Source organism: Gracilinanus agilis, chromosome 3 (genome assembly GCF_016433145.1).
Source record: "Gracilinanus agilis isolate LMUSP501 chromosome 3, AgileGrace, whole genome shotgun sequence".
In the NCBI taxonomy this organism is placed as follows: Eukaryota; Metazoa; Chordata; class Mammalia; order Didelphimorphia; family Didelphidae; genus Gracilinanus; species Gracilinanus agilis.
In genome coordinates this window covers 332615181-332634925 of record NC_058132.1, presented here as the reverse complement: position 1 = coordinate 332634925, position 19745 = coordinate 332615181, and the positions used below count along the sequence as shown (strand labels likewise).

General features: G+C 39.1%; 1 protein-coding gene across 1 annotated transcript in view; it reads left to right on the top strand.

Annotated features, from left to right (window-relative positions):
• The window catches only part of EPHB1 (EPH receptor B1), a 494682-nt gene that overhangs the window by 394821 nt on the left and 80116 nt on the right, over window positions 1-19745 (top strand). Inside the window, exon 10 of the mRNA XM_044669152.1 lies at window positions 15196-15318. Within this exon, the coding sequence (XP_044525087.1) occupies window positions 15196-15318 (123 nt within the window). The remainder of the gene's footprint in view (window positions 1-15195; window positions 15319-19745) is intronic.

Below are 19745 nucleotides of genomic sequence, written 5' to 3'. Positions count from 1 at the left end.
AGAGAGAGAGAGAGAGAGAGAGAGAGAGAGAGAGAGAGAGAGAGAGAGAGAGAGAGAGAGAGAAGAAGAAGAAGGAGGAGGAGGAGGAAGATGAGGATGAGGAGGAAGACCGAGGAGGAGAGGTGAGGCAGAGAGAAAAAGACAGAGACAGAGACAGAGAGACAGAGAGATTAAGAGATTTTTTTAGCAGGGGAAGTTTACTGGTATATCACTTCACTTAATCCTTTTCTTTCCTAGTTGTATTTAACTCAAGAAAAAATCTTAGAATTCTGTCAGTAGCTGTGTAACTTTGGGTGAGTCGCTCAATTTCTCTGTTGGGAAGAGAGGGATAATTATTGAATGCTTACTGTCTGCCAGATGGATAGCTAGGTGGCCTGGAGTCAGGAAGATCTGAATTCAAATTCAACAGACATTTACTAATTGTGTGATTTGCTTCTATTTCTTCATCTGTTAAATGAGCTGAAGAAGGAAATGGCAAACCACTCCCATATTTTTGTCAAGAAAACTCCAAATGGGCTCACAAAGAGTTGAATATGACACAACAACAATGTACCACACAAGATGCTAAGTGCTTTACAAAAATTATTTTATTTGCACCTCACACCAAGCTTGGGAGGTAGATACTATTATTATTTCCATTTTATAGTTGAGAAAACTTAAGGAGGCTTGCCCAGGGCCAGAGAACTAATATATATCTGCATTCAGATTTGAACTCAAGTCTTCCTGACTCCAGGTCCAGTACTCTATTGAATGTACCTTTTATCTCCTGATCTGAGTTCCAATTTTCTTATAAAATGAAGATGATGATGGGTGCACAGTCTTCTTCACAAGTTATGATGATGATTAATGGCATTAATGTTTGCAAAGTTCTGTGTAATTGTAAAACACTATGCAAATGCCAGTTATTATCAATCTCATTGAAGACATCTGACTATCTGTGCATGTAAACTGTTGGTTAATGTGCAAAGTGTCTCATCTCATCATGGCACTTATTCTCTAGGAGTTTACCATCTAGGACAGATACTGACAGTACTTCCACTCAGGTTTAGTGATCAGGATAATTATCCTGGGTACTTATTTATCTTGGAGTGCAGGAGGAGGGCTGGGTTCTGTTGTAGGACCTAAATATCTTGAAGTTGAACAATGCTTAGAGAGGCAGCTGCTGGGAGTGAAGATGGTGCCTCAGATCATACAAAAATGGACTATGGGAATCCAGAGAAGGGATCTCTGAGGGCTGGGTCCTTTATGTCAGGCTTCACAGAAGAGGCAGAATTTAACTTGGGCCTTGAAGGATGAGAAAAAAAGGAGCATTGAAAAAAAATGGTATAGTGAAGCAGGAACAGAGATGGGGAAACAGTGCTGGCTAGGGTGTAAGGGAGAAAGTTTGGAAAGGACCATAAGGAATGGAGCAGCCTGACTTGAAAAGGGAGAATATATAGGAAAAATGGCAAGACATTACATAGAGAGCGTAGGGATGGATTATGGAAAATCATGAGAGGGAGCACATGGTAGAGACTTAGAACCCTCAGTGATCCCTTCTCTGGATTCCTACAGCCCATTTCCCACCTGAGTTTGAATACCTGCTCTGCCATTGCTTGCCTGTAGACTAAGCAAATCCCTTCAACTATTTGGGCCTCAGTTTCTTTCTTCATAAAGAGGTTGGACCAGTTGATCTCTTTAGTCCCTTTCAGTTCTACCTGGTGCAATGGATAGAGAATGGGGCCTGAAGTCAGGAAGACCTGAGATCAAATTTGGCTTCAGACACTTACTAGCTGTGTGACTATAGGCAAGTCACTTAACCCTTTTTGCCTCAGTTCCTCATCTGGAAAATAGGGATAATAATAGTACCTGCTTCCTAGGGTGGTTGTAAGGATCAAATGAGATAATAATTGTAAAGTGTTTGGCACAGCGGCTGCCACATAGTAAGCACTATGTAAATGTTATTTATTATTATTATTAATAATGACCCCATGAGGGGTCAATGAGTGAGATGGCCAAATTTGAAGTCTTTCTTCTCACTGCAAAATACAGAGCCAGAAAAAGTGATAAAAAGAAACTCACTCTGTATATCAAGGTGATATATTTCTAGGGACTCTTCTACTTTGATGAGTTTTTCCACTACTACCTTCACTACATTCTGCACTCTGTGAAAGACATTCCTGCTGAACAAGACACACACAAAAGGATATATTGATTATACCTTTAATTTTTCTGCCACAATCATTTGGGCATATTTTACCCCATCTCACTTCTACTAGATTTGAATTCTGAAACAGCCCCCCTCCTCCTTTGTAATGAAACAAATTTCTTTTTTCTGAAACAAAGAAAAAGAGTTAAATAAAAGGAACTGAATCAGTGACTAATATAATGATGCACATAAAATTCTGCCCTTTTTATTCCTTCACCTTACTAATAAGAGGTAGAAGGACATTTTATTTTCTTAAACAAGAAGTCCTGGAGAGACATTGTGTCCAGGAACACTGCCTCAATGGTAAGAACAGTTCCCTACAAGAGAGGACTGTGATATGCCCTAGTACAGAGCCTCAGCCAGGCAAATGTATAAGTTAAATTTATATTTGCCCACCTCCTAAATCCCCTGGGTCCTCTTGCTTTCTCCAAGCTGCCCTTCCCTATCTCACTGAACCTGTCCCCAGTGGGCAATATTCCATCCTCTGGACACTCCCAGTTGAGGAAGGTGCTAATAAAGATGATAATAATAAATATATAATATCACAATAAATATATACACAAATAATAATAATAAAGATAATAAGCCATCTCTGAAGTTTACTGTCCTAGAAAATTGCATATGGCACTGAAAAGTGAAATGCCTTGTTCAGAGACATAACCAGTGAGTAGTGATTGGATTGGAACCTAGGTCTTTCTGACTCTGAGAGTAGCTTTCTAGTTAAAACTACCCCAAACTGGATTTACTTATCTGTGTTCTTTCCATTAGATTTTTATCTCCTTAAAGAGTTTTATTGTTTTTCATTTTTTTTTAACCCTTACCTTCCATCTTGAAGTCAATACTATGTATTGGCTCCAAGGCAGAAGAGTGGTAAGGGTAGGCAATGGGGGTCAAGTGACTTGCCCAGGGTCACACAACTGGGAAGTGGCTGAGGCCGGATTTGAACCTAGGACCTCCCGTCTGTAGGCCTGGCTCTCAATACACTGAGCTACCCAGCTGCCCCCTGTTTTTCATTTTTGTATTCTCACTGCCCCGCACATTCCTTGGCACATAGTAAGCACTTTAAAAGGTCATCTTAAAAAATGAAATCGTGCTTATCATGCTTTCCTTCCTTTTAAGTTAGGATTTAATGCTTTTCTGAGCAAAAGCTATAACTGATTTTTTGAAAAACCTTTTTAGAATCAGTATGATGTATCAGTTGTAAGGCAGAAGAGCAGAAAAAGCTAGGAAATGGGGTCAAGTGACTTGCCCGACTTTACACAAGGAGGAAGTATCTGAGGTCAAATTTGAACCCAAGATTTCTCATATCTATGTCTGACTCACAATCAACTGAGCCACTCTGTAACTAGTTTTTTATGGTAATTTTATCATTTGCTTTCTCAGAAAGGTACATTTTAACAAAGGATTTGGGATACAAAGTCTTAATCCAGTGTGTTGCCTTAGATTGTGGGAATTGTAGTACCTTGATGGGAAGATTGGGGAGTACATTAATCTTTCAGCCCCTCAAACCTAATCCTATAGTTTGCCACCTATTATACCTGTTGTATACAGATAGCTCTGTAATCTTCCTGCAATGGAAAAGGAAGTTCTCAAGCAGCATGCAACTGGAATTGTCTCTGTCCCACATTCAAGTATGGAAACATACAGAGTCCAGTTGATCTTTAACTGCTCCTTGAGTTTCTGCTTCTAAAAGTTATTAGTGTTAGAATCAGAACTATAGACCATCAGAGTCAAAAGGGCTTCACAGCTGGTCTAAGCCAACCCGTACCTAAGTAAGAAACCTGAAATGACTTTGACAAGTGGCTAGTCTCTACTTGACTACCTCCAGTGACAGAGGACTCACTATCATCCAAGACAACCCCTACTTTTAGACAGCTGCTGTAATGCAGGAGCTCCAGTTTTTAAGGCATGCCATTGGTTGACTACTCAACCTTCCTGAGCAGACATAGCAACCCATGAGAATGAATGAAGAGAATAATAAGGAATAGTGCTTCTGCTAATAAAAAATGAGGGGAAAGAGCACCTAGGAGATGCAAGAAAGTTTATGTTTGGTGTCCCATGTGTTCTCTTAGAGGGACCTGAGTGTCAAGTAAATTGATACTTGACAGTGGCTGACACCTTGCTAATTGCTAACAGTCAGTAACAAGTTCACAGCTATGAGGAAAAACCAAGCAGCTTTTAAAAGCAGCTTTCCCATGAGCACATGGGTGCTTTGGAATTCTGAAGATGTAATCTTGGTATCACAGAGAGGAATTTTTAAGTAGTTTTGGAAAATGTGGTGCCTGAAGATTTTAAATTGGGGAGAGAGTCAATTACGACTCTAGAATTTCTAGATCAGCGATATTACCATTGATTTCCCAGCAAAGTTTTACAATAGATTTGTGAGCAGATGATTTGTAAGGATTTAGAAAATAACATGGGGCTGGGGTAGGCATCTAGGTGACTCAGTGGATAGAGAGCCGGGTCTACAGATGGGAAATCCTAGATCCCAATCTGGCTTCAGATACTTTCCAGCTGTGTGACCCAATTGCCTAGCCCTTACTGCTCGTCTGCCTTGGAACCAATATTAAATATTGATTCTAAGACGGAAGGTAAGGGTTTTAAAAAGAAGAATTTATTGATCCTAAGACACTAACGTGTCCATTAAGAACAAGTCATATTAGGCTAGGCTAGATTATTTTTATGGGGCTATCGGGTTGATATAGCAAATGACTGTTATAAAACAGTGTTCCAATTTTTGCAAACTATTTCACAGTTTCATAATATTGTGAAAAGACAGTGAAATATGGCTTTGCGTGATAGTCTTTAAGTGGAATAATAGCAACTAACATTTACATAACACTCTAAGATTTACAGAACACTTTACATACACTATTTCATTTGATCCTCAAAGCAACCCTGTAAACTACATGTTGTCCTTATTACCATTCTACAGATGAGGAAGCTATGGCTGAGGAGTTAATTGGTAGGATTCAAATGTCTTCCTGACTATAAGTACCAAACTCTATCCACTATGAAACCTAGCTGTGAATGATACCTACAAGCAAATAAAACTGATTTGACTCTGGGTCATCCTAGAACTTCTCTAGTGGAGTCAGTCAGGCAGTAGACATTTATTAAGCACCTACTATGTGTCAGACACAGCGCTAGATGCTTTTAGATAGAAAAGAAAGGTAACAGTCCTTGATCTCAAGTAGTTGATAGTCTAATGGGGCAGACAACATACAAATAGCCATGTACAAATGAGCTCTGTACAGGATAAATTAGAGATAACCTAGAGAGGGAAGGCACTGATAATGAAGAAGAATGGGAAAGGCTTTTTGGAGAAGGTAGATTTTTTTTTTCAAAACCTTTACAAAACTTTAAGCTTAGAATCAATACTGTGTACTGTTTCCAAGGCAGAAGACTGGTAAGGGTTAGGCAAAGGAAGCTAAGTGACTTGTCCAGGGTCACACAACTACGACCTATCTGAGGCTAGATTTGAACAGAGGACCCCTTGTCTTGAGTTCTGAGTATACCCACCCAGAAGGTGGAATTTTAGCTGGAATGTGAAAGAAGTTGGAGAAACTTGAAGGCAGAGATAATGAGGAAGAGTATTCCAGGCATAGACAGTGAAAGTACTCAGAGACTTCATTGAAAATGCCCAGAGGAGAGAGAGAGAGAGTATTTTCTAGGAGAAAAAGTAGAGATCAGTGTCAGAGTACATGGAGGGAATAGGGGAAAATGTATAAGACTGGAAAGAGAGGCAGCTAGGTACACAGTGGATCGAGAGCCAGACCTGGAGACCAGAGGGCCTGGGTCAAACCTGGCCTCAGATACTTCCTAGCCATGTGACCCTGGGCAAGTCATTTAATTTCTATTGCCTACCATTTATCACTCTTCAGCCTTAGAGAAGATACTGCTGCTGATTCTAAGACAGAAGGTAAGGTTTTGTTTTGTTTTTTCCTTTTGAATAGAAGAAGACTGGAAAAATGGGGAGGCTTTAAAAGGCTTTGAACAACAAGCAAAAGACTTTATATTAGATTCTGGAAAAGATATGTAGCCACTGAAGTTTTGAGGTGGGGAGTGACATGATCAGACCTGAATCTTAGAATGATCACTTTGGCAGCTAAATGGATGATGGACTGGAGTGGGGAGAGACTTGTGGCAAGGAGGCCAACCAGCAGGCTTTGCAATAGTCCAGGTATGAGGTGATAAGGGCCTCCCTGGGAGAGTGGCTGTGTCAGAGGAGGGGAGGGAATGTGTGTGAAATAGTTTATGAAAGTGAAATCAATAGTAGTAGAAACAGATTTGATATAGAAAATGAGAAAGAGTAGCATCAAGGATGACATGTAGGTGGCAAACCTGGGTGATGAGAAACTGGTGACACCCTTAAAAATCATAGCAAAGTTAAGAAGAGGGAATGGTTTTTGGAGAAAGAAAATGAATTCAATTTTGAGTACCAAGTTTTAAATGTTTATGGAACATTCAGTTTGAGATATCTAATGGGCAGTTGGTGATACAGGACTGGATGTCAGAAGAGATGATATGAGCTTCATGAGGCCCTTCCTTAAGCCTTTCACAGTTCAGTATTTCAAAATTTCATATATAAAACATGTGTGTATATATGTATATACACATACCTGTATACATATGTATATAATACATACAATTAAATACAACAAAAACACATACATATATACACATCTGTATGAAGATATATATGTATATTTATACGCACATGTATATGTATGTATATATATATGCATGAATATATATTGAATACTGCAAGAAGTAGCAGTGCTATTGTGCTCTACTTTGGCAAGACCATATCTGCAGTGTTATTTTTAATTCTAAATCATTTCCATTAAGTGGTCTGTGAGCTTGGGAATTCACAAAGGTAGCCAAGGTATGCTAAAATAATTTTTAATTATTTTAAAATTTTTATTTTTGTTGGCACTCAAAAACCCACTTCCATGTTGGTCATTGTTGTAAAAGCAAACCAATACATAACCAAAACCCCCAAATAAAGCCATAAACACACTGGTGTGAAAGATGACTCCAATGGTTCTTTCTCTGGAGGTGGATTGCATTGCCCATCATAAGTCTTTCAGGATTTTCCCAAATCATTGCACTGCTGAGAGCAGCCAAGTTTTCACAGATAATCATCGTCCAATATTGCTGTTACTGTGTACAATATTCTCCTGGTTCTGCTCATTTAGCTCTGTACCAGTTCCTGCAGATCTTTCCAGCTTTTTTTGAAACCATCCTGCTTGTCATTTCTTAGAGCACAATAAGTATTCCACCACCAGCATGTACCACGATTTATTCAGCTAAAAAGTCTTAATCTAAATGGTCTTTGAAAGAAAATGTATATAAATGGATCATTGGACTTGCGGTAAGAAAGAAGAAGAATAATAACTAATAATGAATAGCTATTTATATAGCATCTACTATGATCCAGGAATTGTGCTAAAAGCTTTACAAATACTATCTCATTTAATCCTCACAATAATCCTGGAAGATAAGTATAATTGTTTTTATACCCATTTTAGAGTTGAAGAAACTGAGACAGAGATTAAGTGACTTGCCCAAGATCATTCATCTATTAAGAGAAATAATGACCTGACTTTTAATCCTGCCGTCCTCACATAGTATTTCATTGGCCTCAATTTTCTCATCAGTAAAATAAGGTCACCACTAACACGTACCTTTCAAGGTCGTTACAAGGATCAAATGGATTAAAAGAACTTTATAAACATCAAAGTTCTAAGGAAATGTGAACTGCTATTATTAATTTTATAATCACATTCCCTTGTTTTCTAATTTTTTGTAGTTACTAGTATGGTACAGCACTGGCCCAGACATCATCTGGCCATTATGAAAAAGCTCATTCTTCTAGTTGAGGTAGCCAGCCCCTCCCCCTGTTTCCCCAAAGGCAGGGTTTGGGTAGCCTCATCTTAGAAGTGACAGGAGCATCAGTAACTGTGAGGAAATACTGGTGGGAAAAGAAGTGTGGAAACCTCTGTGAAGAAGGTGGCTGAGTTTACCATGAGTGTTTAATAAGTGTCAAATAAATATAATCAGGCAGCTTTTGCTAGTGCCTAATGTACTGGCTCTAAGTTAGATGCCTTCAGAGGCTGCATTCATTCTTTCAGGTCATTACCAGGTTGTCATTGCTGCTCGATCATAGATATTGCTATGCTTGGCTTTCCCCCAGTAGCTCATCACCAGTGTGCCCACACCACCTCCTGAGGAGATGCACAGAAATGCTCCCTTTGATCCCACCTTGGCATCGCCCTCTGCCTTCCACTGAAGGGACCAGCTCTATCACGGTGGTTGTTTGGAACCTTCGCCGCTCTTGAGCAGCATTTGCAATAAGAGAAAGCAGGTCAAAATCCTCTTCCTCTCCTTATTGGGAACCAAGTCACATTCTGCAATAATATCAGCATCTCTAAAGGACATTTCTCAAGGTTTTCTGGGAGTATATCCTCCAAACACAGAGATTTGGCAAAGGAAATAATGTCAGTTTAAATATCAGGTCCTCAAGCAAAATTATAGGAAAAGACTCCTTCTGTGTTCACTGCTTCTAGAAACACCCAGGCCCTACATCTACACTCTGTGCGTGTGTGTGTGTGTGTGGCACCTTCCTTTAGGTAATCAAATCCCTATCACGAGTAGTGTGCTCTGTAGTTTCTTATGATATCTTATGATAGAGTTATATTATGATAGAGGCTGGCATCCCACTTAAGAAAGGTCGGTTCCTCATCTTAGGTAACTATGCTTAGGAATTTTTTTTGAGACTAGATTTTCTTATAACACTTAGATCAGAAAATGCAGAAGTCACTCAAATATTCCATACTTCAATGGCATCTTCTTTTACCATGAAAATATACAAGTAGCTAGGTGGTGTAAGAGCTAGATTGCTGGGCCAGGAGTCAGAAATACCTGAGTTCAACTCCAGCTTCAGATATTAGTTGTGTGACCCTGTACACGTCATTTTTCTTTTTTTTACTCATTTTCCTTAACTGTAAAATGAGGATGATGATAATGCCTACCTTCCAAGGTTGTTGCATGGATCAAATGAGATAGCAATTGTAAAGCACATGGCACATAGTAGGTGCCTAAAATGTGTTATTTCTCTTTCTCTTTATTATTTTAAGGAAGAAAAGACCCCACCCCTTCACATACACAAAAAAACTTGTGCAAATGCTGTTAAAATTATGATGCTTAAAGAGAGATAAAGAACCCAAGCCTCTCTGTTTAAAAAAAAAAAAGATCTAGTTTTCAAATCTTTTATTCACGCTATGATGTAAATGGCTGTTTACCTAAGGTATTACCTTCCGTAAAGGCTCTGGCATTTTGATAACTTTAGGAGAAATGAACAAAGCACTAATAACCCAGTATCAGGGAACGAGCCTATCTGGGGACTGGGACCTTGGTGGGAGGAGGTGTGCTCATTGGAACCCCTGATATTAATTGTCACCTATTGAATCTACTTGGAAAGCCAAACCTCTGTGGAGCACTGTGCTTTCTGAACTTCAAGAGGCTGGAAGATAGGCTTCCTATCCTACACACACACACACACACACACACACACACACACACACACACACACACACCTCCAGCTTCAGCATTCCCCTGCTGCAAACCCTTTCCCTGCCTAAAATCATCTCTATTTTCTGTTCCTTCCCTAATGCCTGCTATGCCCTGAAAACTGCCACCATCTTTCCAACTAAAGCCAGCTTGGCAAATATATCTTAATGATCTAACAGCTCCTGACTGCCACTTTTATTCAGATTATATTTATTTTATTCTGTAATTAAAAAGACCTGGATGGGGTAGGGGTGAGGGTATCTTCCAGGCAAGCTCTGAAAGGCTCTACTCATCTGTAAAGCTTTCAGGTACAAGCCAGGAAATGGCCTGATTATCTGTTGTTCATGGACTAGCTTTCCAGTGGGTTCCTTGGCCATCGCCACAATTAAAGGTTAGATCCTAAGCTATAAAAAGGTTGTGACTCGTAATTGGTGGAGGAGCCTTGGAGACCTTCAAATCTATCACCCCCATTTTAGAGATTGAGAAACTGAGTCCAGAGAGGTAACTTGCCCCCACCCCTCCACTCCTCCACCCCTGTCACACAGGTTGGGCTGCCATCTGGGTCTTCCTGATCAGATTCCAATGTTACACCATATTGAAATGGCTGAACCTTGTGGCTGTGCAGTATTCCATCATGATGTGCCTGATAATAATGAGGTTTGTTTGAAAATGACCATGACCAGAACATGTCAAATTACAATCAGATTTGAATTTGGTGTAACCCAGTTTCTTTTCATTGTCATTCTTGATTGCTTTTAGGCAATGGACCCAGGGGCCTTTGTGAATTTACACTGCCTAGCTCACCCTGAGTGAGTGGGACCTGCAGCAAAGGAGAAATTAGGAATCGTGACTTGCAGAGCATATTCAGTTTAGGATGTTGACCTTCGGAGATACAAACACTAGAACATTGTTGTTGGGAAGGCCAGCAAGTGGGGAAGAAAGGACTGAGTGAGCGAGGGCCAGAAAATTTATCTTCATTGTGGGAAGGCTCTAAATCCCACCATAGCAATTGCACGATAAGAATGTAAACTCCCTGAGAGAAGGGATTCTTTCATTCTTTGTGCTTAATATCCACAGCATCAGGCATGGTGCCTGCCTCAGAGAAGCCCCTAATTGACTGAGCCACTGATTCACCTTTAGGGCCCCACTGATGGCTTTCATCAAAGTCTCTTTCTCAGATAGGAACACGTGCTCTGGGAAAGGAATACTATAGTGAGGATGTCCTGGAAGAACTGGCCCAAAGGCTAGGTGAGGGAATTGAAAGCCAAGTGGGGCTGGTGTGGTCTATCATAGAGAAGAAACAGTTCCCAGTTTTGGTGCCCTGGGACAATCCCCCCCACCCTTTCAGTCCAGCCTAGTTACTGTTCCAAACTGCTAGAGAATGAAAAGATGATTCTTTTTGTAAGCTAAGAGCCTAAACTGGTCTTTGAAATTCAGGTTAGAGTCTCAGTCACACTTATAAAATTGTTTATATGGCAATTAATATGCACAAGCCTTATAGTACAAAATTTCATGAACAAAATTGCAAGGGAGAAAAACCTAATTTTATATTTCTCCTGGGATGCCCTGGAAAATATAAAGCTTCTACCCACAGCACTTTTGTGAAATGGAAGCTCAAACTAATCTCTGAATTTTTAAATGATCCCAAACTAGGAACTTTTTTTCTGAATCATGTTTTCAGATGTTCTGCTCCAACTGCTTCCACAGATGATTGGAATTCCTCGTTTACTGCAGAATGATTCATTGCCCTAAATGCCACTTTCCTGATAATTAAAAATTATTTCCTCACAAGTGCAAGGAGAAACAGGCCAGCACAGTATGCTAGCTTATGGAAAAAGCACAAAAAAAGAGACCCAAACAGAAATAACCTGTTCAGCCTAGCCAAGCTTTTCTTATCTTTTGGGACTGGAAGAAATCCAGATAAGAGAAAGGATTGAAGAAAGGTATCATTCAGAGATGAGTGGGCCAAATTGCTTTATTTAGTATTTGAGGTTTTACTGCCACCAGCCAGATGAATTGCCTTGGGTTCATTTTCCAAAGCCCATATTAACGTCCTCAATTCAGGGGGAAAACCCTCATTTGTGTGAGTTTTTTTTTTCAGTTTTATAATCTCCCTTTCCCTGCTTCAGTAGCACTACTAAACCACCCAGGAGAGATCCAAAGGCCACTGCTTATACTTCCATAGACCATGTTTTTGGGCTTTGAACTTCACCTCCCAGGAAAATGAATCATAATTTAACACAGTCAGGTGTTCCATTCATCTTTTTCCCCCCTCTTTTTATTGTGAAAGTCTTGAGAGAAGGCACAGGGTAGTACCTAAGAAAGCTGGCCTTAAAACCAGAAAGACCTTCCTCTAACACATATTGGCCAGATGAACCTGAGCAATTCACTTTACCTCCCAACATCCTGAGCAATTCCCTCCAGTGGTTAAGTTACAGAGCAGGTGTTGACTGGTATTAGCAAAGAGAATTTCCTTATCTGGGAATTCCCTTTGCCAAGGAAATCATAGATCCAGTTTCCATGTAAAAGGCCTCCTTGTGAAATAAAGTCCCCTTGGGCAGCAAGGTAGCACAGTGCCAGGCCTAGAGTTTAGGGATCTGGGTTCAAATATGACCTCAGACACTTCCTAGCTATGTGACACTGGGCAAGTCACTTAACCCCAATTGCCTAGCCCTGTCACTCTTCCATCTTAGAACTGACTAAGACAGAAAGAAGGAAAGGTTGTTTTTGTTTTTGTTTTGTTTTGTTTTTTAACAAGAAAGTCCCTTTCTTAAACACATACTACGTAGTGGATCTTGTGAACATGTTAGCAAAACTGTTCTCTGTGAGTAAAATGCTTCCCTTTTCAAATAGCACAAAGTATTCCTGGTATTTTGATGTATTTGGTAAATTGCACTTTGGGTACACTCAGAGGTACATTAGTGGTCTAACGGTATTCACCAGCCTTCAAAAGATGAGCGATTTCTCCTTAGGGAATAGATTCCCACCTGATCTGATTGGGGCCAATGACTATAAACCTCATTAACTCAGAATTTTTCCCCATCTATCTTTAAATAAACTTTGTTTTTTAACCTTTTATTATAGCACATTCTGGGCTTCTGTTGAAGGAATTCCTGTTTGAGGGCTTAGGATGTTTCACTTTTAAGCATTTGTTCTTAAACACTATAATTGTCATTTAAAAAGCAATTAACAAGCCTCTAACTAGCTGATCTCTCTTCCCACTCATTCACCTTCCCCTAATATTCTCGAAGCAAGTAATTCCTTAAACACCAGAGGACTAGGACCATTACCACTCTGGGCACTTAAAAGGTTAGAAGCTCTTGTTCATTTTGGACTTTGAGTAAGTCTCCAAGAAGAGATTGACGTGGATCCTACACATCCCTCCAGACTGGTTTCATCAACCCTCACCTGTTCCTTTGTCATAGTGTGCTACTGTTACCCATAAAACTGTCAGTTCCTCTCCAATTTTACAGTGCATTGAGAAGAAAAAGAGTGTGGTCCATCACCAACCTCCATCTTTCCCTTCTCCTTTTTCGTCTTTTATTAAAACAGAATGACATTCCTGGGGAAGGGAATGTGGACAGTAGAAACAAAATGAGCTATTTCCTTTGTTCTTATGTCAATGATCATGTTCCCATTTCAATACCACTCAGAAATTTTTCACAAACCAATTATTGAATGATGTAAAAATATTGTCTATGGAGGGAAATGCTATCCAGAATGCCATCATTGATTAGTTGGTGACATGTTTGACTAAATCAGATGTCAGTGAAAATTAATATGTATGGGGGGAGTCTGGCTAGTTTTCTCAAATTCTTTACTAAAATTTCTTTTTCTTTTGGCATTTCCCAATTCATTTCTTCTTCCTCTTCTTTGTTTTTCTATCTGCTTCCCTCCCTTCTTTCCTTCCTTCCTTCCAATTCTCTGCAGGGCCCTATATTTTATGTGCTAGGGGAAAAGGGAGATTTTGTCTTCCATTCCAGGAATCAAACCCTGGTTTTGCAGAACAGATGATATAGCTTGTATAACAAATGTGGTATTAAGTATACAACTACCAAAATAATTCTTCAATACAAATACCTTGCTATGTTATGTGTGAAGAATGAAAAAGTCGCCAAAGCTTAGAACACTGGGGTAGAAAGCAATCTGAAGAGGACTTCAAATAAAAATCACTCTCTTCTGTTCTCCTTTACCATCCCATGAGCTCAGTTTTACTGACTCCCTTTTACCTGACCTGACCTGACCAATTGATGGAAATGAGAGACAGCCAGAACTAAACATTTTTTAAAAGGTACTATTTAAGGAATAGTGTTTTCCCCTCCTACTATGCCCTCACCACCATAAAAGAACACTCTGTTTATGCCTCTTCTAATGACAAATCAGGCATGTTGAAAAATTATAGTTGTGAAAGAAACCATTTATTTCTTGGGTTCCATTTACTTTTTTGTCCTCTTTCTTCTACTCTTTGAATGTATCTTTCCTGCAATGACAATTCTCTATTTTCTCCCTATGCACACCTATTTATCTTGCCACTGAATCTATCGGTGACAGAGTCTATATTCTTTTATGTATTTCTCTTTCACTATTTTATTCTTTTTTTTTATACTTTAGTATATCTGAAGGCATGAGGCTTCAATTACCATTTTTCTTTCATTCTATCTAGTGTTATTTTTTCTTTGGAGAGTTTGTTCTATTTTTCTATTAGTGGCTTTCAAGACTTTTTAGTCACTTTCTTCTGTTCTTTTTCTGGCACTTCCATCTTGCTGGTTTTCTAATACCAATTTCTTTTTTTAATCCGTCCCCATCCTTCTTTCAGTCCTGGACCAAAAACCGTCAGTTATAACCTTAACAGTGGCCTCCACTCAGGAAAGTTGTCAAGTTGATAAATATTGATATCTACCCTACCATTTTACCACCACTTTTCTGCTAATGCATTTGGCGTGGCATCAATCACCTTCCTGGCTTCTGTGAGCAACTCGATGTAGGGGACTGGTCCCAATCTGTCACTTATAAGTAATCTGCTCCACAGTTCAAGAAGAGCTTGAGAAGAGAAGAAAATATGGAGGAGAAGTAGAGGACAGAGAAGCAAGAGCAACCAGTTAATAAACATTTATTAAGCACCTACTATGTGCCAGGCCAAGTGCTAAGTGCTAGGGATACAAACATGAATAAAAAGGTCAGTCTCTGCCCTCAAGGAGCTTACAATCTAACTGAAGGAGCTTGCAGATAACCTTGAATAGCTGAGTGGGACAGGAGATGAGGAGGCCAGATAAGATAAGAGAAGAGATCAAAATGATTATTTCCAAGGTTGTGTACAGCAGGGACCTATGGAAGCAACAGATATAGCATATAATCCTAATATCTTCAGTCATGTACGTAATACGAAGCATTTCCTCTTTGGGTTGTTAACCCTCCTTATCTCCTCTAACAAGGCTCCCCAGGAATGAAGATCTACATTGATCCCTTCACTTATGAAGATCCCAATGAAGCTGTCCGGGAATTTGCCAAGGAGATTGATGTGTCTTTTGTGAAAATTGAAGAGGTCATTGGAGCAGGTATGGTTCTCTCTTCCTCCATTTTTTCCACCCTTTCTGTCTTACACGTCTTCTCAATTACTCCAAGTATTCTTCTTCACCACAAGGAGATTAATCCACTAGAGGAATAACCCTGAATTGTGTACATATGTGTGTGATGGAAAAGTAAATGAATTGTATTCATTTGTGGGTCTTTGAGACTGCCTATGTTTAGACTGTCTTTCAGGTGATTTAATCACAATCTAGAAAATAAATGGAGAATTCTAAGGAATTTATTAAACTTAGGTGAGGGTGAAAACAAAATGGGTAGGTCAGTGATTTACCTGGAGAAAAATATTTTGAATTTAAGTTAGGATAGTGGCATCAGATCCTTGCCTATCTCAAATGCTTCCCCAATGGCCTTAGTTCAAGATTTCATCCTTAAGTTTCCTACTTCCTTCTTCCCACCCAAACTGCCATCATATCTGGCGTGGATATGTGGAACTTAGAACATTTTCTCCCTCACCTTTATTCCTTTACACTCATTTGTTAGAAATTGTTGTCAGTAAAATGTCTTGTGTCTCTCTGAGGAATTGTGTTTCTAATCTTACTGACTGACTGGAAGATAGACAGTATAGAATGACCTGAAATATCCTTAGTAAATCGGTCTGTGTTCCCATACTGTCTGTCTTTTTAATTAATCCAAAGGGATCTCACTAATTTTGGACAAGGGTTCAAATTTTATTTCTACATATGAAATGGAACATCTCATAACCCTACTATTTTTCAGTAATCAGTTTTCTTCTGACTCCTCTTATATCTACGTCCAGTTATGTCTCCTTTGTCCTCTTTTCTTCATTTGATTTTCTTTCATACCCCTTCCTCTCTTCTCCTTTTGTGCTAGTTTTTATTCTGCCAAATTGGTTTCTAGCATCCTTGAGAATCTACCACATATTCCTCCACTCTTATGTCTTTTCAAACTCTAAGACCTATAGGAATTGTCTTTTCCTCCCTATTAACATCAGGAAATATATGGATTTGCATCTCTTTATACAATCTGAGCACAGGAAACTATTTAGTCAAACTACTACATGGGCAGCAACTCTTTATGTTATCTTTCAAAAGAATGTTAGCAACATTACATCCATTGCCTCTGTTAATACACTGTGTGATCAAAAAGCTGCCAGGAAAATTGAAAGTCACATTTGAAAACCTTATTAGACCACCAATTTTCATGCTCTAAAACTCAGACAAGCTTATGATTTCCTTCTTAACAAGTTAGGGCTTCACACTTCCTTTGGCGCCATACCTGGAGAGGTTTGAAATCTCCCTATCATGAAATGTAGTTTTGGTCCCATAAGACCCATTGGGATTTCTCAGAAGACTAGCCATATTCTGAGCCACATGAGTCTTTACATATCTCCCATTGACTTTCATTAAATATGTTACTGAACCAAGACTTTAACTTCTGTGCAGATAATTTTCTCTTTCTCCTTAGACTCTGAAATATTTAAGGAGCAGGCTCTGGAAGGATAGTCTCCAGATAAATTGGATTATAGTGAGACACCTAGATTCCCCTTATAAATCTGAAAGACGATGTTGGAAGATAGCTCTCGGTTCAGTCCCTTATTTTCCCATATTATTAATTGTTGTTATGACCACTTGGTAATGGCTTTAGTGATTTTAATGTTATTTATTTAACGTACCCAGTGCAATGTGTGTCAACCTGCATTTCATCACAGAGAGCACACATTAGTTCCTCTGCATTTTCAGATGAAGAGTAAAGATCTCTCTCACTTTATGACCCCATCTGGGAGTTGCAATTTGGGGGTGAGCTCATGAAATGTTAGAAGCCCATAAAGCAATAATTGATGGAGCTTCTCCAACTTTCACCTTCCGCTTCCATGCAGCATTTGTGGCCAAGACTAGCAATACTCGGATGAGGTCTGAGCCCATAACAGGTGTGAGTCACATGGTTTTGGTGACTGAGGCCTTTAAAAGACCACAGGGTGTCCAGCACAATAGTTCTCTGTAAATTTAGTATTCACCATCCTTGATAGTAAATTAATCATGCATCTAACTCAGCTAATATCCCTGAATTGTTTTTTCCAGTAATATTCATTCAATTGGCATAATTTCCCATAGCTCTAGAAGAAAAAAGAAGGTAAAATTCCTGGCTAGAAAGCTTTTTCTAGTTTTCTTTTCCTAATTTTTTCCCTCAGTTTTCCCTACTCAATTGGTGCTTTGTTTCTCTTCCATTAACTCCAAGGTAAGAGTGCTTTCAGAAAAGTTTGTGCAGAGAGATAACAATTTAATAGGTTGAGGGAAAGAATTATAATGAGTAGTAAGGCTCCCTTTAGTCACCATGGATATTGGAACTGGGAACAAAACTGGAATACAGGATGTCACCAAGTCTTAAGGCACTCATCAAAAAGCAGGGAATCATTAAAGCAAAACCTTGATGAGGTCAAAGAAAGGTGATGAGAGAGTGGAGAGAAGGCCTCACTCAGGGTCAGAAAGACCTGTGCTCTTATAATGGGAACAAGAGCAAGGCTCTGAGCCTCTTTATGACCCAAGCCCACTCTCTGAAACTCTCTGGTACACAAGGGTTGTATATATGTATGTTTATATATCTGTATAGGCAATTTTCATTCCAGAAATCCTCAATGTTTGTGAAATCATAATTCAAGAAAGAAGAAGGAGGAGGAAGAGAAAGAAGAGAAGGAGAAGAAGAAGAAAAAGAGATATGGGGCTGGAGGAGGGGGAGAAAGAGAGGGAGAGAGAAAGTATGATGACATCAACTTTTTATATTTTATATCATATTTTTATATTAACTTTTACAAAAGTTTCTAGAGGAAATAGGCAAGAATATAAACCATTCTAATAGAGAATAAGGAGGATGGAGGGTTAGGCAAACAAAAAAAAAGGAATTTTACCTACCATGAATGATTATTTTAAGGAGGATAGTAATGATCTAATCCCATTTCTAGAAGAGAGTAAAAAAAAGAGCAAGTGAATTAAATAAGTAACATGGAAAATTAAAGTTAGATATTAAGAAGAATTTCCTTCTTTCATCAGGCCAGTCTTCACTGATTACTTAGAAAAAGTTCAAGATAAATAGCAAAGTCCCTGAAAGCCAAGATCCTAGTGGGAGAATAATGAAGCAAATACTTAAGTAATTCAGCCATTTATTTACCTATGTAACCTTGGGCAAGGTACTTCTTCTCACTAGTGCCCCTCTTTTCTTATTTACAATATAGGCAGATTGGCTATGTGACTTCCAAGGTCTCTTCCAATTCTAAAATTATAATCTGATAAATTATTATATATGATAGTATATGATTAAGTACAAGTGGAAAAAAGCATAGAAAATGTAAAAATCTCAGAATTTAAGAGATAGAAGAGACCTTAGGGGTCACCTAGTCCAACATATCTTCCCCCCTTTCCCCTCAGTTCCCACATGAAGAAACTAAGGCTCTAAAATATTCAACAATGTGGTTAAAGCCACCTGCCCAGTGTGAAGATGGGATTAACTCTACCCTGCTCATTTTTAGATTTAATCACCAAAAGTGTATATACACCACTTACACTTGAGTGTGAGAGGTCTGTAACCCATGTGTGTGAAAGTGAGTGACAAATCAGAATTGACTGACTGCCCCCTGGGCGGTCCTAAGCAAAGCTTTAGTTGTAATTGGTACACGTAAAGTAGGAGGAAGATACAGGAAGTGACAAAAGGATTGGTCTTAAAAAGTGGCCAGAACTTCCTGTGATGACTCTTTGGCCTTGAACTGGACCCTGGAGAAGCTCTGGCTAAGGACCTTGGACTGTTTTCTATTTCTCCTTAGAACTACCATATGGGTAAGTGAAAAAGGCTGACTCCTTTCCTTGCCTTTTTCCTAGAGGTACTAACCTCTGAAAGGGCCTCTTGTCTGGAGGAGGCCTCTTGTCTAAAACCCTTGTCTACTGGAACCCTGTGGGAGTAAGCCAAGGCTTGAGCACATAGTCTATCTCATTCTGCCCTCTTCTCATTTCTCTACTTTCACTCTATCTCCTTTTGTAAATAAATTACCCTAAAAATCATTTGGAATTTAGTAATTAAATCATGGTGACCATACTCTTAAATAACTTAGTCCAACCCTTTAATTTTACCCTCTTACATTCTGCCCCCTTTACATTTGTGGTGACCATGAAGGAACTCATTCTCTTTCCCTTTTATCCACAAATTATTGTAATTTATAAATTGGTTATGTTTACAAGATCCACTGGGGAGACTAGTCTTCCAAAGGATCTCAGGGGTGATTGTGAAATTAGAATCTGTTACTGTAAAAAACTATGATTCTCAGCAAAACTATGATTCCTAGCAAAAACTATGATTCCCAGAACCCCACTCACTTCCTGTTGGTACATGCTGATGTAGACAGGATATAAATTGGATGGAGTTCCATGTCTAATTTTTTTCCTTCCAGTCA